Consider the following 23,001-nt stretch of genomic DNA (forward strand, 5'->3'; position numbering starts at 1 on the left):
ATTTATGATAGGGTTAGTGAGGCGGATTAGGGGTTAATAACTTTATTATAGTAGCGCTCAGGTCCGCTCGGCAGATTAGGAGTTAATAAGTGTAGGCAGGTGTCGGCGACGTTGAGGGGGGCAGATTAGGGGTTAATAAATATAATATAGGGGTCGGCGATGTTAGGGCAGCAGATTAGGGGTACATAGGGATAACGTAGGTTGCGGCGGTTTACGGAGCGGCAGATTAGGGGTTAAAAAAAATATGCAGGTGTCAGCGATAGCGGGGGCGGCAGATTAGGGGTTAATAAGTGTAAGGTTAGGGGTGTTTAGACTTGGGGTACATGTTAGAGTGTTAGGTGCAGACGTAGGAAGTGTTTCCCCATAGGAAACAATGGGGCTGCGTTAGGAGCTGAACGCTGCTTTTTTGCAGGTGTTAGGTTTTTTTTCAGCTCAAACAGCCCCATTGTTTCCTATGGGAGAATCGTGCACAAGCACGTTTTTGAGGCCGGCCGCGTCCGTAAGCAACTCTGGTATCGAGAGTTGCATTTGCGGTAAAAATGCTCTACGCTCCTTTTTTGGAGCCTAACGCAGCATTTGATTAAACTCTCGATACCAGAGTTAAATTTATGGTGCGGCCAGAAAAAAGCCCGCGGAGCGTTAACAGCCCTTTTACCGCCAAACTTCAAATCTAGGCCACAGGTCGGATATCCCATTGAATGGGAAATATTGCAATTGACTACATAGCTGAATTCAAATTCAGTGGCTACTATGTCACATCTGGTATATGGCCTCATTAGCGATATTTAATGAGGAGAATCTCACCCTGCCCTAAGTGTTTTGTATGGGGTTACTATTGTTTACATGTCATGGCTCAGGTCAATGCAGAAAATAAAGACGCTGTATTTATGGTGAAACTTCTAAGTTTGTTGAAATGATAATTTATTAAGATCCCTGGCAGCTTTGTATTCCATATAAGTGTTTTGTTGTGTCATAACTTCACCGTGTGTCCAAAGCTGATTTATTTTAATTTAATTTTTAATATTCTATAAAAATTTAAACTAGATCTTTAAAATAAATCTCAGAAACTTTCTATGGGATTCATGCTTAATCAATTTAATATCAATATGCTAATAATTAGTCTGACCTCTTGGATAATAAAAATTCCCTGAGGCACTAATTAGTGTGATTTCCGTGAGCTACTGTCAACCCCCCCCCCCCCAAAAAAAAACCCCACCATTCTCTGTTAGGTGTTACAAATGCTTTAAAGATTAATATTTATTAAATGAAATTTAAAGGTTTCAAGTTAAAGGGACACTGTACCCAAAAATTTTCTTTTGTAATTAAGAAAGAGCATTCAATTTTAAGCAACTTTCTAACTTACTCCTATTATCAATTTTTCTTCGTTCTCTTGCTATCTTTATTTGAAAAAGAAGGCATCTAAGCTTGTTTTGGGTTCAGTACTCTGGTCATCAACTTTTTTATTGGTGAATGAATTTATCCACCAATCAGCAAGTACAACCCAGGTTGTTGTTCAACAAAAATGGGCCGGCATCTAAACTTACATTCTTGCATTTCAAATAAAGATACCAAGAGAATGAAGAAAAATTGATAAAAGGAGTAAATTAGAAAGATGCTTAAAATGTCATGCTCAATCTGAATCACGAAAGAAAAAATTTGGGTACAGTGTCCCTTTAAATTTTTGTTTTTGTTCTTCAACACAATAATTATTTTTCATTTTCCATCTAACCTGTATTTTAATTGCATGGCCGGTAGCTTTAAGGTTTAGGTCAGAGACCTGGTTACTGTGAGTAAGAAGTAATAAATCCTTTAAATGAAAGATAACATAAAATTAGCGGTTTTATAATTATTTGTGCTCTTTTAGGCAAAGGTCAATTTCTTTTTAAAGAAAGTGGCACCAAAAGTCAATGGAGACTAAAGTTTCAGCTTCATTGAACACCACAAAATACTCTGGTGCTGGCTCTGATTAAGGACGGGAAAATAACTTACTTTAGAATTGCTGGAAAATGTCCCCTTTGGCATTCTACTTAACGACAGATGGCTAGATTACAAGTGGAGCGCTAATTTATCACGCCCGCAAACGGTCAAAATCGATAAATAACCAGCGATAAATAATGAGCTTGCGTAGCAATTAGCACTCTGAAAACTAACCAGAGGTCAGGTTAATTTTAAAAAATTTACCCAATTGGCCCCAAACTTTAGTATGAGGCTGTATTTTAATTAAAAAAAAAAATAGCATCTTTAATTTTTATTCATTTACATATATATTTTAAAGTACTACACATCGCCGCGAGACTTACCCCCTTCTCTGCGCTAGGTTCTTTGCCGTGTCTGACAGCATGAGAACGAGGCTCTTTTTGACATTGACATAGATATAATCTTTCATTATAGCAATCTACAATAGTACATCAACCTGCTACCTCCATCTGGTATGTGTGTGTGTGTATACAATACAGTATATATATATATATATATATATATATATATATATATATATATATATATATATATATATATATATATATATATATATATTGTATATATATATGTGTGTGTGTGCCCCATGATCCTTTGCTTTAAAGTCTGTATTGCTGAATTTACCTACCCAGACAGGTGGGGTTATGTGGGCGGAGCTAGGAAGGGTGAAGGTCTAGCATGCGTGGTGCTGATCTGTATCTTGTAACTCAGGTCATGGTGAATGTTCAGGGTGCCAAAATGTTCACTTTGTCTTTGAGGTGCAAAATACCCCTGGATACTGAGAGGTTGATATTAATATTCTGAGAATTCATTTTTACTACATTAAAAGGCAGAGTTTAAGGACACTTTAATCATGATGATAAGCAGTAGCAGAGTGCTACAATGTTCAGTGTAGAAAGACTTTCTCTTTTTAATAGATATAGTAAATTATTGAAAAGCATTTTATCACCCATTATAACAGGCAAGTGACTCGGAGTGTGCAGGGATTGGAGTGACTTATTTTACTACACTTTATAGCACATTAATTGTTACATGCGCTTTATTGAGAAGTCATTGATACAGCTATGCATTTTCTTGGTTCAGTAACATACACTGACCTATTTCTATTTATTTTTCTAGGTTCATTGAAGACAACAAAATTAACTCAATATCTAGGAATGCATTCCGAGGGTTAAAATCTCTCATCCACCTGTAAGTAACGAGCAGACCCATGATGCGCACTTGTAGGTGGGTGCTGTGTGTAAACAAGGAGGGCCAATTGTATACAGTCATACTGGGCTTGTTTATTAAAGGGACAGTCTACACCAGAATTGTTATTGTTAAAAAGATAGATAATCCCTTTATTACCAAATCCCCAGTTTTGCACAACCAATACTATTGTATTAATATACTTTTTACCTCTGTGATTACCTTGTATCTAAGCCTCTGCAGACTGCCCCCTTATTTCAGTTCTATTAACAGACTTGCATTTTAGCCAATTAGTGCTGACTTCTAGGTGACTCCATGGGTGTGAGCACAATGTTATCTATATGGTACACATGAATGAATGCCCTCTAGTTGTGAAAAACTGTCAAAATGCATTCAGGTAAGAGGCGGCCTTCATGGGATAAGAAATTAGCATATGAGCCTACCTACATTTAACTTTCAACTAAGAATACCAAGAGAACAAAGCAAAATTGATGTTATAAGTAAATTGATGTTAAAAGTAAATTGATGATTGCAAGTGGCATGCTAACTTTAGCACATGCTAGTTTAAAGTTAACATGGCCACACAAGCGCAAACTAAATTTGCACTTGTTGAGTTAGCACGACTGAAGTCCTTGTGTAAAGGTTTAGCACTAATTTAAAATTTGCACCAAACACAACATAAATACATTAAAATAAAGTATAACACTCATATATAAGCTATCTAATATAATATAGATATAAAAAAATAATAATTATAAGGGTTAAAAGGTATATAGTATATGACAAGGTGTTTGATTGGAAAAGACTATAATGGATAGGTGCATTTCTAAATATGTGTATACATGTGTATTTATGTTTATATGTGTATAATTGTATGGGTATACATGTGTATTTATGTTTATATGTGTATACATGTGTATTTATGTTTATATGTGTATAATTGTATGGGTATACATGTGTATTTATGTTTATATGTGTATACATGTGTATTTATGTTTATATGTGTATAATTGTATGGGTATACATGTGTATTTATGTTTATATGTGTATACATGTGTATTTATGTTTATATGTGTATACATGTGTATTTATGTTTATATGTGTATAATTGTATGGATATACACATTTACACATATAAACACATATAAACACATATATATACACACACACACACACACACTTTGGTGCCATTTTCACTCAAATATGTCCGTATCCTAGGAACCTTCTGTCAACAAACTGTCTGTACACTATTCTCTGTGTAAATCCGGTGTACCAATAACATTAAACAAGTACATAATAAAAACAATACTGCATCTATATACTAAAAACTGGTCAAGCAATATATTCTTATATCGAATTTAAACACGGAACTGACCTAACCTACAAAACTACTAAACTAGCAAGATCAGGCTAAGCACTAATAGAGCGGATTCTGCTAATATTGGCTGCGCGTATCCCATCATAGGCATAGATGGATTCTCCAATGCTATTTCAGGAGACTCAGCCCGTTAGTATACAATACTGTCATACAGCACACATAGTGATCAGAAAGGACACACATAAAACGTTAAACATAAAAAGAAAAAGACTCACAGACAGAAAAAATAATAATAGAGAAATACCAACAATGTTTCAGCAAAAGAGGCTATAAAAGGAAGGCTCTAAAAGAACAGATGAACTGATTAATACTGAGGGTAACATAAGGAAGGTCGGAGACAGCCAAAGGACACTAACATTTACCACTACGTATACCGCTGACAAGAACGAGTTCAACCGGATCATGAGACGCAACTGGGAAATCCTTCAAAGTGACGAGACTCTACCGTTCAAGGATATGGAAGCACCCGTATTGGATATAGGAAGGGGAAATCCTTGAAGGACAGTTTGCAATTAACGGATCCAACGCACTGCTATTCCAAGAACTGGCTAAATAAGCAGGCGCTTAAACCTGGTTGCTATAATTGTAGCGGATGTACTACATGTAATGGAATGTCTACTGGAAGTTACTTCAATCACCCAAGACACAATATAAAGTACTTTCTTAAACATAGGGTCACATGTACAACCCTGTATATAGTCTATTTGCTGTACTGCCCGTGTAGCCTATTTTATGTAGGTAAAACCTGCTTGAGGATCCGAATGGCAAACCATTGTAGTGCCATAAGACAGGCTATAAAGAAAGGAGAGTCCAATCAACCTGTGGCCAGACATTTTTAAGAACAAGGGCATAATGTGGCGGATCTACGCTATACTATCATCGACCACGTACCAGAGATGAGCAGAGGTGGCGATAGAATTAAAGTGCTTTTGCAGAGGAAGACAAGATGGACTTTTGAATTGGAACCATAATCCCTAAAGAATTAAAGTGATGGTAAACTCTTTTACTTATCAATTTCATATTTACACTGCTATAGGTATGTATGATCAAACCGCATAGTTATTTTTTTAATTTAGTATTTAATTTCTAAACAATTTTCCTAATCTTTTGTAAGCTGTTTGCTCCGCATCTCCCCGCCTCGCTCCGCCCCTCTTACATGCCTGTAACCACACTCTGTCCTTAGTCCTCTCTCCACCCTCTCCTTACGTCAACCCTCATTGCTCGTTCATGATATTCTAATTGTTGACGCATGCGCATCAATTATGATTGCTATGAATAATATCTGGATTGCATTACAGCTATCTCAATAATTAATGAGTAACACAAAGGTTTTCTTAAACAATTTTTTGGTAAACAAACATATTGACAATCGAAATTAGTATGATGTACTTACTGGCACTACTCCAAGTAAGGAATGTATTGTAAAATAATAGTATACAATACAGTGCTTACTTTCGAGTGCCGTGTGAAAAAAAAACCTGAAGACGTATGCGTGAAATCGATCGTGCACGTGCAAATTCTTTGACGTATTTTGATGAAGTTGATTGGGTGTTAGGATTGTTGGGACTTATCGTTAGGGTGCATGCGCAAAAATTGTAATGCAAAGAGCCTGTCTAGCGACTGGATAGAGGATTGGACACAGGCAGGGTAAATCCATGTGACGTCACGGTGGGCTGGCGATTTTACGGAACAGATATATTATTGATTTGGAAATTGTAAGTAAATGGCTATTTCATGTTTATAGCGAAATTTCAGTTGACAGTTTAATACGATTTGATAATACCTATAACATATTCACCCTATACTGAGTTTACCATCCCTTTAAACACTAAACTTGAATGGCATAGCTTCTTGTAAAGATTGAGCTCCTGGATATAATAAGGATTTATAGCATCAGTGTATTGGAATGTTTATGTTTGTCTTTCCTCACATGTCTTATGTCTCTTCCCTTATCCATGTGTTTCTAGTCCTGTAGGTTGTTTAAGTCTTGCTACTGGCACTTTTCTCTTCCCCTCATTTGTGAGTCTGTTGGGAATGTTGTTTTGATGTTTTATTTCTTTACCTTGTGTTGGTTTTGCATTTTATTTTAATTTCTCTTTTCTCTTTTTGGTTTATTTTGTTAGTTATTTTTTGAGTTTTGCTCATTTTTATTTTTATTTATTAATATTATTTGTATTTTTATGTTTTTCACCTTTTACTCTTATTATTTTTTCTGTCTGTGAGTCGTTTTCTTTTTGTTTCACATGTTTTATGTGTGTCCTTTCTGATCACTATGTGTGCTGTATGACAGTATTGTATACTAACAGGCTGAGCCTCCTTAAATGGCATCAGAGAATCCATCTATGCCTATGATGGGATACGCGCAGCCGATATTAGCAGAATCCGCTCTATTAGTGCTTAGCCTGATCTTGCTAGTTTAGTAGTTTCATATTTTAGGTCAGTTCCGTGTTTAAATTCGATATTAGAATATATTGCTTGATCAGTTTTTAGTTTATATATATATGCAATATTGTTTTTATGATGTACTTGTTTAATGTTATTGGTACACCGGGTTTACATGGAGAATAGTGTACAGACAGTTTGTTGACAGAAAGTTGCTAGGATACGGACGCCGCCTGATGACGTGCGTTCCGTGCAGGGTGCCTTTCCAGTTCACTTGTAGGTAGTAGCTGTTAGAGGTGAGTGGGTATTTATGGTTCTTGCTTATGTTGGGTAATTGTTATCAGTTTGAAAATAAAGGATAACGCCCCGAAACGTCATGTTAAGGGATTAAAATATACCCTTGGTTAAATCCGATGAGTGCCCTCTTCATTTGCTTCTATCTGTAATACTTTGTAGTGCACCCCGGTACACAACGGTTACCGTGAGTGCTAGGCCACGCAGGAAATATATATATATATATGTGCAGGTAGGTATTTAGAAATAAATAGAAAATGTTCTTCTATGTGAAGAACATTGTAACATAGTAACATATTAGATGAGGTTGAAAAAAGACAGAAGAACCATTGAGTTCAACCTATAACATTGGAATGTAAAATATTCGTAACTACCTTCCAGTTAGCGCAGTTGGTCTAACGCGTTGTAGTGCTTGAGCTATACGTTTTTTTTCAGTTTGCTCGCTGCATTCAAGTCTATGGGGAGAAGAAGTTAGCGCGGTCGCAATATCTGAAGTCCATAAGCTCTTGCACAAATATTTTACCTTCAACTTTTAATACAGATGCTATCCCATGCATGTTAAAAGTTTACTTCTGGCAATATGAGGTCTCAGGTGTTAGAAGAAAAAGGTAGGCAAAGGGCTTTAAAATAGGTATATACATACATGTATCTGTCTAAAGATGTGTGTGTGTATATACAGTGTATATACAGTATATATATATGTAGGCTGACCATATTGCCGCTTTAAGAAGGAACACATATGAAAAATACATATGTCAGGGCTGTTTTCAGGGCTGTTTAAAGAAATAGTTTTGTATAAGAACCCTCCCATATGTATTTTTCATATGTGTTCCTTCTTAAAGCGGCAATATGGTCAGCCTATATATATATATATATATATATATATATATATATATATATATATATATATATAACAGTGAAGATCCAGATCAAGTGCACTCACTTCCACATTTAACATTCACCAGGGTGCGTATGCAAAAATGTATTCAAATTCAAAAGTCACAAGGACAATGCAGCACTCACCGGATTTTTACGGCCGTAATTTGTTGGATGGTAAACCATTGACAAAGGTGTCAGGTAGACACCAAAACGTTTGGGCTATGGAATTTTAACTTTTGTTAAATAACGCTGATTTTTTTATGCCGAAAAATCTGGTGAGTGCTGCATTGTCCTTGTGACTATATACTTTATATACTTTATGCATCTATATATGTCTATATATGTGTACATGTGTATTTATGTATTTATATGTGTATATATGTAATTACAGACATACAGTATATACATATATAAACACAAATACATATATAGACAAAAATATAAGTGCAATGAAGCCCTTTGCATCAAGTAGCTAAAAACAAATCATATTTATGCAATATTAAAGGGACATGAAACCTAAAATTTTCCTTTTATTATTCAGATAGAGAATACAATTTTAAACAACTTTCCAATTTACTTCTATTATTTAATTTGTTTCCTTATCTTGTTATCCTTTGCTGAAAGGTGTATCTAGGCAAGCTCATGAGCAGCAGAGAACCTAGGTTCTAGCTGTTGATTGGTGGCTGCATATTTATATTGATTGTGATTGGCTCATCCATGAGTTCAGTTAGAAACCAGTAGTGCATTGCTGCTTCTTCAACAAATGATACCAAGAGAAGAGAATGAAACAAATAAAAAGTTGTTTAAACTTGTATTCTCTATCTGAATCATTGAATAAAAAATGGGGGTTTTCCTGTCCCTTTAATATTCAATAAAGAGTAACTAAGTATGTACTGTAAATATTTCACATTCCAATGTTCTTCAAAATAGGGGAAAATGTATTGTTAAATAGATATTTATGTAAATCTGTATATACCTATATATATATATATGTTGAGAAAGAGAAAACTGTCTAAATACCTCAGCGCTAAAAAATTACACTAAGGGGCCTATTTATTATGTGTCTGTTCGCCATGATCCGATCAGCGGATCATGTCCGACAGACATTGCTGAATGTGGAGAGCAATACGCTCTTCGCATTCAGCATTGCACCAGCAGCTCTTGTGAACTGCTGGTGCAACGCCGCCCCTGCAGATTCGCGGCCAATCAGCCGCTAGCAGGGGGGTGAATTGCAGTGATGTCTGTCCGCCTCCTGTTGTCTTCAACAAGATACAGTGAGCTAAACACAAGAGGCACCACTTTCACCTGTTTTACAACATTTTTACCATCTATTTTGTATACAGATGTTTTCCAATGCACACAGCTTACATTCAGATCACACTATGCATAACACAGTTACTATCCCATTAATTGACAAGGGTTGAGAACATTATTAGGTATCCAAAATCCAGTGCAGTTTAAGTTTCCAAGTTGGAATTTGTAACCAGACCTATATTTCACACGTAGAATTTACTTCTTTGCTCTCTGATATATTGTTTTTCTTCCTTTCTACAGGAGTTTGGCAAATAATGATCTGCAATTTCTACCGCAAGGCTTATTCTCAAATCTACCGGCAATCAAACATATGTAAGAACATAAGTGGAAGTTGAAACAAATGAAGAGTGTTTGGCTGCTGAGATAGACAGATCCTTAAAAGCAAACTTATTAATTGCTAACAAAGAGTTAAAGAGCAGAGGAGACATTAGGGGATAACCAGTGGTAAAATGAGTCTAAGCGCATAAACGTGCGTGATATATGCATTGCATTTATCATGTAGATATTGCTTGTTGTATTAAAGGGACATTACCGCTGTGCACAACTACAAAAGAACAGTAAATACTCACAATGTGACTGCATTCATTGTGTTCCTGTAGTTCTTTTGAAATAAGTTTTCCTGTTTTAATAGCTTAAAGAGGCAAGATACTGAAGCTCCGCCTCTCCATAGATGCCGCCATCTTAGGTACAGGTATTCTCACAGCCTGTGACAGAAGTTGTGGGAATTTACATATCGATTAAGTTCTCAACTTTTTGACAACTGTAAATAGTGCTTTAGGTTAGGGTGTCTGGTACGAAGCAGGAGCTGTACATTTTTGCTCTATATTAATGTTGAGTATTTTTTAAATATATTTTGTGTATATGTAAAACTTAATACAAAAATGTAAAGTTCACTTGATGTATAATGCACACACAAAGCAAATGATACAGCTAAAAAAAGGCAATATCACTGATCTGTGAGTGTGCACAGCTTCTGTCACAGGCTGTGAGAATACCTGAGCTACAAGATGGCCGCCCCAGAGCTTCAGTATCTGGCACCTTTTAAGCTATTAAAACAGAAGAACAGATTTGTAAGAGCTGCAGGAACAGGATGAGATGTAATAACAGAGTAAGTAGTTACTATTGTTTTCTACTTGTGCACAGTAGTTCAATGCCCCTTTAAAGAAGAAGAAGAAGAAACAAAAAACTGTGTCCCTTTAAGTGAAATATTAAATTATTTCAAACTGGCATCCTTTTCAATGTGGGTAACAATTTTCACTTATATTATTTTAACCCCTTGCTCCATAATACCAGATCGTAGAGGCTCACATAGTCTCTGATTATCCTAAAGAGCAATTTTTCTAAGGAGCTTTAGTTTAGGTTAAAAATGAATCTTTAATGCTTAAACCTTCTTATAAAGAAATGCAATGGTTGATTGGTTATTATTTCACAGTTATCGTTAGACCAGGGGGACATTTATCACTGTTTTTCTTTGGTAGTTTATGAGTTAAAGGGACAGTACCTTGGGTTTGACACATAAAATATTTAATTCTGCACTCTGCAATAACTTTACAATATATTTTCCTTATTTGTTTTGTGTCTATTTAATGTAAATTTACATCTGAAAATTGTACCTATTGCATGTATATTTATGTTAAGTTTCTCCAATCATTATCAACTCAAACAAGTTTTCCCACTCGCGCACGTTGATTTGTGCATGTGCAATTTGAAATAGCTAACTGCAAAATATTAAACGTGCACTAAAGAAAAAATGTGATAAAACACTGGTAAGGATATGTGATCTTCAGGAATCCAAAAGTTAAATTCCTTGGAAGAAAAGGAAATAACAACAAATAGTGAAGTCCTGTATACACCGATTATATAAAAAAGAGGTGGAAGTATCTACTCACACTCTTAGGAGCTATAACTTAGCTGTCAGTAAAATGGCTCATGTGTTAAAGTATAGATGGATCAAGGGACATCAAACTTCGTAAAAGCAATTTGTTACTCCAGTAAAATCACTCAGGATAAGGGAACAATTGTAAAACACAATGCCGACTGTAGAGTCACCAAACACGGCATTCACAGACAGCTGCAGAGTGTAAATTTCAACGTCCCAACCCTCCTTGTGACATCAGAGTGCCAACAGTCCAACGTACGTTTCACCGGCCATAGCCAGCTTTTTCAAGGATATCCAGGTGTCCCACGTTGCTTACTTTATAGTCTAAGCTTCTTTCCCATTCGTTCTTCTTAATTGTCCATTTAGTTAACTCTTTATGAGACAAACTCTTGTACTTATATCTAATACGTATTTAGGAAAAGTGCCAATGTGGGAACATCAAAGAAATAACACATAAGCCATTAATGTTTAAAATACAAATACATTATATACATAAATAAAATTAAAACATACATATTTATTTGTTACCATAAAAAAAAAATTAAAATGTATTTTCTTCATATTTCCCATACGGGAATCAAACTCATATTCATAGCATACATTAAAATAGTTAAAACCGGTGTGTTAACATTAATGTGTTATTTCTTTGATGTTCCCACATTGGCACTTTTCCTAAATACGTATTAGATATAAGTACAAGCGTTTGTCTCATAAAGAGTTAACTAAATGGACAATTAAGAAGAATGAATGGGAAAGAAGCTTAACAAAAACAAAATACTAATCAGCGCTTAGTCAACACTCCAAGATATTATATTTTGGGCAAATATGAAAGCCAATTGTGATTCACAAATAAAAATATAGAAGAAATAATAACAATGAAAAAAATAATACATAAATAAAATAGTAAAAATGTAACCAAATAAATACTTCAGCAAATATAGATTACAGTAGAGAATGAACCCCTAGAGCAATTGTCTTTATATGGATACAATGTCCATCGAGAAGTATGTCCTTATTAAAATGAAAAAAAAAAACAGTACCTTAGTTAAAATTCAACATGAAATGCAAATGTTGGTAAAGGACTATGGTAGTTCTTCTAAATTCACATAATAGGTTAAAATCCACCACTGCTGCTCTTTCTAAACCATGCCTTCTTCACAATGGTTGTGAAATCCAAACAAACTTACATAAAAAAATAGAGCGCAAAAAAAGAGGTGTTGTGTGCCAGAGATGATCTGCAGCTGTCTTGTGCTTCGTTTAGCACGTTCCTGTGGACACAGCAAATTTTTAAGGCATTTTATATATGCACTTCTTGTAAGTACATTTTATCTTGCGTATGTATACTGTTTAATAAATCTGCATTTAAATCCTCTTTTTTTTGCGCTCTGTTTTTTATGTAAGTTTGTTGGGAAAGAAGCTTAGACTATAAAGTAAGCAACGTTGGACACCTGGAAAAAGCTGGCTAAGATCAGTGAAACGTACGTCGGATCTGTTTGGACTGTTGAGACTCTGATTTCTAGCACAAACACAGTGGTGTTCAAAGAACAACACTGTTAGACCCCTGGCGCTGCCGAGACAGCTAAAATAAGTGAGAGCAAATTAGACCAAAAATATATATCAAATTAGTCAGTATAAATTCCAAAAAGACCATTAAGAGTTAATGATTTTTCAGTAAAAAAGGCTCACTGATAAATCATTAACTCTTAATGGTCTTTTTGGAATTTATACTGACTAATTTGATATATATTTTTGGTCTAATTTGCTCTCACTTATTTTAGCTGTCTCGGCAGCGCCAGGGGTCTAACAGTGTTGTTCTTTGAACACCACTGTGTTTGTGCTAGTTACTTGTTTGGAGTTAGGGGAATCTCCATTTAACCCGTTGGCTTATAAGTGTATCCATTATTCCAGCGCAGTGTGATCTACTTTTTTCTTATTGAGACTCTGATGTCACAAGGAGGGTTGGGACTTTGAAATTTACACTCTGCAGCTGTCTGTGAACGCCGTGTTTGGTGATTCTACAGTCGGCTTTGTGTTTTACAATTGTTCCCTTATCCTGAGTGATTTTACTGGAGTAACGAATTGCTTTTATGAAGTTTGATGTCTCTTGATCTATCTATACTTTAACACATGAGCCATTTTACTGAGAGCTAAGTTATAGCTCCCAAGAGTGTGAGTAGACACTTCCATCTCTTTTTTATATAATCTGTGTATACAGGACTTTACTATTTATTTCCTTTTCTTCAAAGGATTTTAACTTCTGGATTCCTGAAGATCACATGTCCTTACCAGTGCTTTATCACATTTCTCCTTTATTGGCTATATATTTGTTTTGTGATATCACAAGGTAACATTTATTTTTTGATTAAACGTGCACTGTTAAACAGTCATACAAGAAACAGCTAACTGGACAAGAAGGAAGTTGTGGGCGGAGCTTGCCAGCCATTTTCAGCTGCTAACAAAAGATCATTATATAAAAGATTCTGGCCTTCTTACAAGCTTAGAGATATAGAACCCGTTGTAAGATGCCTGTCTGGTATGTTGCAATTAGTAATAAAGAATAAGTATTGGGTTTAGATATAATGAAGATAGAATAAGTAATTTAGGTCATGGAATAGTCACTCATTCTGAAGTCAAATTACATATTTTATTTCAGAGATCTACGTGGAAACCCCATGCACTGTGACTGCAAAATAAAGTGGCTGGTGCAGTGGATAAACACGATAGGAAAGAACATACCTGTGTGGCTCCCATTACCATGTGAAGAGCCGGAAAAACACAGAGGGAGGAACCTGAGTTCTCTTTCAGAGCATGAATTTGACTGTGTTACTGGCAGTAAGTAACACTCATTATAACATTGTTACTTTTATTAATGGATAAAATATATTATACCAGAGGTGCCCACACTTTTTTTGTGTTGGGATCTACTTTTCAAATGACCAGCTCAACGAGATCTACCCACTAAAAATTGCCCGGCTCCTAAGCTTACATTCCTGCTTTTTCAAATAAAGATAACAAGAGAATGAGGAGAACTGATAATAGGAGGAAATAAGAAAAAATAAAATGTGTGTTTCATATCCCTTTAAGGTTGCATGATTTAGTAACACATGGATGTGCACAAGCATAAAGCTATAACAGATTAATCCTGACAACAAAAGTAGCACTGACTGCAATTCGAGTTAACAGGAGCAACCCCTTGTGCCAGGTTACAAAACACTGCATTCAAATTACTGCCACGGACCCCCTTTACTTTGCACTGTGGTCTTGGCTTGATATGACCCAGTGAGGCTTACACAAATAAATTTTAATAGTGCGCCATGCAGACCATTTCTTACAGAGTCAACACGTTCATTTGCCATACGTCAATCAGACTTGTTCCTTTAGCATAACACAGCAGCCTCTGCCTTTACTTTTTCTATCTATTAACATTTACCCTCCTAACTATACTATACCGCCATATCCATTGGGAGAGTACTCACTCAACCATGCTTTTGATAGGCCAATTGTGTTGTCATTCAAAAATCATCTACATTGATTGGTTGAAATTGATGTCCCTCAAGATCCAATCCTGTAGCACTTTTCATGTCCGACCATCAGACTGTTTAATGACCCCTTCACACACTGCGGTAGGTCTGGCGGTATCCCTAGCAACCATACTCTACTCACGTCCCAGTGTTGAGATTGCGTAACTTGACCACATCATTTTGATCACATTCGCCGCGGTCTACCAGTAGCACCTTCGGGAGCTACTGGTAGATCCCGATCTACCTATTGGGCATCCCTGTATTATACCCTCCAATGCCATTAGTCAACTTCATACTACAATAGTCAGTCATCCTACATCAGCTATCTGCTAACACCTCACAAGCAAGTCTCAGGAAATCCACCTAATAACCCACTTCATATTCTCTAATTTCCTTTGTTTTTTTGGTATCCTTTCTTGGAAAGCATACCTAGGTAGGCTCAGGAGCTGCGAACTAGCTGCTGATTTGTGGCTGCACATATATGCCTGCTGTCATTGGCTTGCTGATGTGTTCAGCTAGCTCCCAGTAGTTCACTGCTGCTCTTTCAATAACAGATACCCGGAGAATTAAGCACAATTGATAATAGAAGTAAAATGGAAAGTTGTGTAAAATTATTTCTAAATCATTAAAGAAAATGTCTAATTTACTCAAATCCAGACCTAATATCTCTTGTAATTTCTCCTTCTTGTATCTAGACCACCACATTCTGTTTTGGTTGCTAGGAAACAAACCCATCAATAGTACATTAGATTTACACGACAGGAGATGCCTTTTTTAAGCTTTCAGATATTTTAATGCAGTTATCATTTTAGTCTATTTATAAAAGTAACATTAGTTGCTCTCAGATGCAGACTGACTGATGGCTTTACTTTTGTAGACATAGTTCAGCGTTGGACATTTAAACTCCCCTCTTTGTCTGTCAAGTCTTTCGAGTATGCCTCAAACCACTTTGTCATCATTACTCAGCCATTTGAGGGCCGCTGTACCTTCCTGGAATGGGACCATGTGGCTTATGTGTTCCGGCATTACGACAGCATAAAAGGTAAGGACAAACTTATATGTCAGTGTTTGATATTCCCCTAATATTCTACTTAAAGGGATAGTCCAGTCAAAATTAAACTTTCATGATTCAGATAGAGCAGCAATTTTAAGCAACTATTGGTATCTTTATTTGTTGGTATCTTTAAATGTAGCCACCAATCAGCAAGCACTACCCAGGTGCTGAACCAAAAATGGTCCGGCTTCTAAGCTTACGTTCAAATAAAGATACCAAGAGAATGAAGACAAGTTCATAATAGGAGTAAATTAGAAAGTTGTTTAAAATTGTTGCTCTATGCAAATCATGAAAGTTTCATTTTAACTTGACTATTCCTTTAAAAGTAAATTGATATCACAATAGCTCACACAACAAATAATTCTTGTTACATTTATTTTAAATTACTAAACATTATTTATGACTTTAATGATTATTTTATAGACATATTTCCACCAAGGGTATAACGTAAGTTTCCCAATAACTTTCATTTCTTCAGTCAAATGTGTAAATAGAATGAATGTTACATTTTATTATTGTAAATGTAAAATGTGATTATTTAACAAAATAAGAAAAACATGAAATTGTGATTGTAACATTTAAATGATAATTCTGAATTCATTCTAAGCCTAAAGAGTCAACATTCAAATGATAATTTTGCTATTTCAGTTTTTTTTTTTTTGTTAAACACAATGTAAAATTCTAACTGGGGAATGTAAATGTAACGTTAGTTTGAATCAATAAAATGTCAGACTGTTTGACTTCTATTTGGTTTTCATTAAAGGGACAGTCAACACCAGAATTGTTGTTGTTTTAAAAGATAGATAATCCCTTTATTACCCATTCCCCAGTTTTGCATAACCAACACTGTTATTTTAAAGGGACATTATACACTAGTTTTTTTCTTTGCATAAATGTTTTGTATATGATCTATTTATATAGCCCATAAAGTTTTTTGTTTTTTTTAAATGGATAGTTTTACTTATTTTTAAATAACATTGCTTTGATTTTCAGACTCCTAAACAAGCCCTAAAGTTTTAGGAGAATACAGACGTATACCTACTCCAGCTTGCTCCTGTTTGTGTAAAGGGTCTTTTCATATACAGAGGAAGGGGGGGGGGTGGTCTGCAATTTCACATATACAGTGGGTGTTCCAGTAACCTTTTAAACAGAGCTAAACTGGGAGCTTCTAAGTAAGTTTTTAAACAGTTTTATACTGGATTTATTTTTATATCAGTGTCTGTGCATTGTATTCTTTATAGTAGTGTCTATTATATGCAGAAAATTGGTGTATACTGTCCCTTTAATATACTTGTTACCTCTGTGATTAACTTGTATCTAAGCATCTTCTGACAGCCCCCTGATCAGTGATCACATGACTTTTTATTTATCATCTATTGCCTTTCATTTTAGCCAATTAGTGCAGTGTCTGCCACAATCCACGGACGTGATCACAATGTTCTCTATATGGTTTACATGAACTAGCTCTCCCCTGTTGTGAAAAGCAAATAAAAAAAATGTGATAAGAGGCGGCCTTCAAGGGCTTAGAAATTATCATATGAGCCTGCCTAGCTTTTGTTTTCAACTAAGAATACCAAGAGAACAAAGTAAAATTTGTGATAATAGTAAATTGGAAAGTTGTTTAAAATTACATGCCTATTTGAAACATGAAAGTTTTTTTTTGACTTGACTGTCCCTTTAAGGACAAACACAGGTGACCAACATGTGAAATTTGAAACAAATGTTTCAAAATATTCCCCTATTCATAGCTGTGATGTCATCTTGAAATTCAAGAGAACAGATTTGCCTCTGTTAGAACAGAATAGCAAACATATCAAATCAGCAAACGGAAGTGACGTTCCGTCAGCTGACTGATCAAAAATACTCAACGCGCATGCGCTCCTTCGTCACAACCCATGAGATTCTATGTTGTTAGTGCAGCCGCGCACACTAACATAGCCATCTGATTGTTGGAGGTTTGTTAGTGTGCATACATCTACAAACACACACATATATATATATATATATATATATATATATATATATATATATATATATATATATATATATATATATATATATATATATATACACACTAGGCGATAAACCTGCCCAGAGGGCAGTCTATGTCTAAAAAATACAAACCCCCAAGTTAAAGTTACAAAAAATAAAAATAAAAAAAAAATTACAGAAAAAAATGAACAAAGCTATCCAAAATAAAAAAATTAGACCTAAACTAATAGCCCCATAAAAATCCCCCCATAAATGGAAAAAAAACCTAATCTAATACTAAACTACCAATAGCGCTTGAAATGGTCTTTTGTAGGGCATTGCCCTAAGTTAAACAGCTCTTTTACCTCTAAAAAATACTAAGTCCCCCCTAACAGTAAAAAAAACCCCACCGACCAAACCCCCCCCCAAAAAAAAAAAACTAACACTAAAAAAAATAAACTACCCATTGCCCCTAAAGGGGCATTTGTATGACCATTGCACTTAAAAAGGCAATCAGCTCTTTTTCAAGCCCCCAATAAAACTAATCTAAAAAAAACCCACCCCAAAATCGTAAATAAAAAAGCCTAAACCTAAGCCCCAAATAGGTACTCACTGTTCCTGAAGTCGGGCAGAGAAGGTCTTCTTCCGGACGGATCCATCATCTTCTATCTTTATCTGGAGTGAAGGCGTCACAGAGCGGAGTTACGGAGCTGTGTTCCCGATGTCTGGATCCTCAGCGGTGGTCCTCAACGGCGGCCGTCCTTGGCGGCATTGAGGCTCCTCTTCATCCGATGTCCATCATAGACTGAAGATTGAATGTAAGATACCGCAATCAATTTGGGGTACCTTGCATTCCTATTGGCTGAAATTTTGAAATCAGCCAAAAGGATTAGAGCTTCTGAAATCCTATTGGCTGTTCTATAAGATTTTAGTAGCTCTCATCCTACTGGCTGATTTAAATTTTTTAGCCAATAGCAATGCAAGGTACCCCAATAAATATGGTGTACCTTGCATTCAATCTTCAGTGTGCGACGGACGTACACATACATCATACATAGTTACACATTTAAACACAGGGCCAGATTACAAGTGGCGCGCTGTTTAGAGCGAGTGACATCGGGGTTATAGCACGCGTATTACAAGTTGAAAGTAATTGCAAATGCATGAGCACAATTGTGATTTACGCTATGAGTACCTCGACCACAGAGCTCTGGTTAATTGTTACGTGAGAAATAAAAAATATTGCAAAAGCACATAAAATATACATTAAACAAAGTTACATCCATAATAACATTGTCTGATAAAAATATTTAAAAAAAATATTGCATAAAAAATGTATAATACCTGAAAGATATGAGGTCTCAGGTGTTAGAAAAAAAGGCAGCCAAATGGGCTTTAACATAGAGTTACCTCTTTAGACATGTGTATATATATATATATATATATATATATATATATTTATTTATATGTGTGTATATATGTATTTATATGTGTAAATATGTATTTACAGACATATATACACATATGAACATATAAATACATATTTTTATATATATATATATATATATATATATATATATATATATATATATATATATATATATATATATATATATATATATATATATATATATATACAGGTGGCCCTCGGTTTACAACGGTTCAATTTACACCGTTTCAGAATAACAACCTTTTTTTTCCAGTCATGTGACTGCTATTGAAAAGCATTGAGAAGCAGTGCATTGATTAAAATAGCCAGTAGGTGGAGCTGTCCACTTGTGTTGCAGCAAAGATATGCAAGCCAAACAAATTTGGAATGCATGGAAAGAACTGTTTGCAGAAAAATGCAAGTAAACTCTGTGTTGTGTGATTATTTTATTAGGTTTATAATGCTGTTTAGCAAATGTTTTTGTTCATTTAACTTAGTTTAATTATATATTCTGTGTTGTGTGATTATTTTATTAGGTTTATAATAATGTTTAGCATTTAAAGTCTTCATTTCAAAGCTTTAAAAATAATGTATTAGGTGTTACTTATGACAATTTTGAGAGGGGCCTGGAACCTATCTCCCTCACATCCCATTGACTTACATTATAAACTGGGTTTCAATTTACAACGGTTTCGATTTACAACCATTTCTTCTGGAACCTAGCCCCGGCGTAAACCGAGGGCTACCTGTATGTATATATATATATATATATATATATATATATATATATATATATATATATATACTGTATATATGTGCATTGGAGCCCTTTGTAGTTAAGTAGATGAAAACATGAAAAAGCATATTTATGCAATATTCATGTTTAATAAAGTGTTATACTGTGTATTTACTGTAAATATTTCACATCCCAATGTTCTGCACATAGCAGAATGTGTTCTAAGTGTTTTTAAATAGATATTCCTATATTTATCTGTATATGTATATATATATATATATTTATAGAAACATATTTTACAAAAAAAATCATATATATATATATATATATATATATATATATATATATATAGAACATATTCTTCTATGTGAAGAACATTGGAATGTGAAATATTAATATTTTCATGTCGGGTTAGCGTACTTGGAAAAAATGTGATCAGGTTTGCATGCGAGTAGGGTGTTTGGTTTATGGGCAAATACGTTAACGTGGTCACAATATTCTAACTTCCACTTTTTGTGCATGTTGGTTTTGTGTTTATGCTAAAACATTTTACTTTGATCTTGTAATACGCACGCTACCAACCTGCACAAAAAGCAGGAGCGATACGTATTGTCCCACTCGTGATCAAGACCATAATACGTATATCTATATCTATATATCTATCTATCTATCTATCTATCTATCTATCTATCTATCTATCTATCTATATATATATATATATATATATATATATATATATATATATATATTTCACATGTGTTTTGTGATACTTTTATTGTAGCCCTAACACTTAACTTCATTTCCCAGTTTGCACTAATTCTTCTAGAGCTATTTTCGCCTGAAAGCATCCCATAACTTTCACCTTGTAATATCAGTGATATTTAGTGCGGTTGCAATCTCCATTGACATTTTAGGGTGCTAAAGGGTTGTCGGCTGCGCTAAACCTTCTCTGGTAAATCTTTTTTTACCATGGTCATGTGATATACATTTGTGAGCTAATTGTGGCACGGTCAGTCCAGTAATATTGACATCACACCCTGTGCTATCCTTAGTGCTCCACTTGTAATCTGGCCCATTGTCTTTTATATCATGTAAACCTATATAATTAATATTTCAGATCTTTCTTTTGTTCTATCCTGTTCTAGGTGTCTCTATTGTTTCCTGTCTGCCTCTCGTTATCGGTAAACAGCTGTTTGTTGTGGTTGCCCAGCTGTTTGGTAGCTCTTCCATTTATCGTCATGATCCTTCCCCAGCAAGTATCTCATCTTTCCGTCTCTTCCAAAAACTACCTGAGGTGGTCAAACCTAATGATGTGGAACAGTTTATATCAAATGATGGAGAATATTATTTCATAATTGCTGACAGTGCCAAATCTGGTGCCAGCACCTTGTACCGATGGGATGGCAGGGGATTCTACCCTTATCAGAGACTTCCACGCTGGTACCGTGATACAGATGCTGAACCTCTGTTCCTGTCAGGATTTCCCCACTTTATTATGAGCAGTGGCTCTCAAAGGCCTGTAGTCTATCGATTTGAGGACAAGCATCTCCGTCGTCTAACTGATATCCCAGAAGCATGGGATGTATATGCGGTGAAGCATTTTACAGAACCAGAAGATGGTGTTTTTGCCTGTTTGGTGAGATATATGGGGGACTCATCCCTTGTGCGCTGGGATGGTTCCATGTTCCGTCAGCTCCAACAGTTTCCATCCAGAGGTTCCCATGTTTTCCAACCTTTGCTGCTAGGGAAGAAATGGCATACTTTACTAGGCCATGATTTTGGTTATGCATGGGTCTACCAGCTGGAAAAATGGAACCATTGGGAGATTGAGGAAGAAAATGATGGTGAAGGACAGAATGGACCTTTGGTACCAATACAGGAACTGAAAGTTATTGAGGCACGTGCCTTCACATCTGTACAAGTGCTCGGCAGGCAGTTTATCTTTGTGGCCAGTTTTGGAGGAGATACTGTGGTGTATGAGTATGTGGAGGCAGAAAATAGTCCCTAAACTATGGTTTCAATTAGAAGAAGAGACTGGAAACTGGGACAGCCAGGTATGAGTCAGGAAAAGAAGACTCTATTGAAAGAGAGAGGGACAATGATAACAGTGATGTTCCTGTCTCAGCAAATCATTTTCATGTTAGACTTAAAATTTGGATCTTAAATTTGTCAACAGCGTAATGTACAAGATGTATCTATCACAAAGTTTTAAAGAAAACCTATTGTTTGATATATCCACATTATAATATTCCATATTTTCTCTAGTAAATTTGATTATAGATAGCATCCGAAAATATTAAAAATATTTGTCTAAAAACAAAATCACAACTAGAAAGTAACCAAATCTTCTAACACACAACTTAAAAGCAAAGTTATATTTAAAGACACAGTAAACAAATTAATTTTGTTACGTAATGTAATCATTTTAACAGAAGAGTGGTATTTTGGCTTTCAGAAATCATGTTACTTTATTCACTAAAATACAAGAACATTCTTTTAAATATCTGAACTAATTAGTATCAGAGGAAGAGTCGTATCCTTACTCGTAACCTTACTCTTATTTAAGGAAAGTGTAGTATACCTTAATTTGGAGAAATTCCTAGATATGCAATGTGACACTGGATTCTGGCACTAAAAAAATCGTAAAATGTGTACGTTTGCCTATTCACTGCTTTGTAACAATGTATTTTTTATATTACAAGTGTTTTTGTTACTATTGTGTGCTTTTTTTGTAATAAAACATAAATGCACAGGTTACAATAACTCTGCAATGAGACAAATCTCTCCAACACCTACATTAATGGAGCTGATTCATTAAATTGACTAGCTCCCCAAAAATGTTTTCCTAATATGGTATATGCTCGCCATCTTGTGGTACATTTTGGTTTTGACATATTACTTTTTTAATACACTTGAAAGTGATTTTTTTTTTGCACTTGATGCAAAAATAATTCTAGTAAAAGGGGCATACATGCATATGCTTTACATTTACCATTGTA

At 35.1% G+C, this 23,001-nt stretch overlaps 1 protein-coding gene across 1 annotated transcript in view; it reads left to right on the plus strand.

The window, feature by feature from the left end:
• LOC128638274 (leucine-rich glioma-inactivated protein 1) overlaps window positions 1–22,765 on the plus strand; it is a 111,910-nt gene extending 89,145 nt beyond the window's left edge. Inside the window, exons 5-9 of the mRNA XM_053690139.1 lie at window positions 3,097–3,168; window positions 9,653–9,724; window positions 13,945–14,123; window positions 15,690–15,854; window positions 21,148–22,765. Coding sequence (XP_053546114.1) covers window positions 3,097–3,168; window positions 9,653–9,724; window positions 13,945–14,123; window positions 15,690–15,854; window positions 21,148–22,010 — 1,351 coding nt within the window. The 3' untranslated portion in view covers window positions 22,011–22,765. The remainder of the gene's footprint in view (window positions 1–3,096; window positions 3,169–9,652; window positions 9,725–13,944; window positions 14,124–15,689; window positions 15,855–21,147) is intronic.
• The last annotated feature ends 236 nt before the right edge of the window (window positions 22,766–23,001 follow it).

The sequence above is a fragment of the Bombina bombina genome, chromosome 8, assembly GCF_027579735.1.
Source record: "Bombina bombina isolate aBomBom1 chromosome 8, aBomBom1.pri, whole genome shotgun sequence".
Lineage (NCBI taxonomy): Eukaryota > Metazoa > Chordata > Amphibia > Anura > Bombinatoridae > Bombina > Bombina bombina.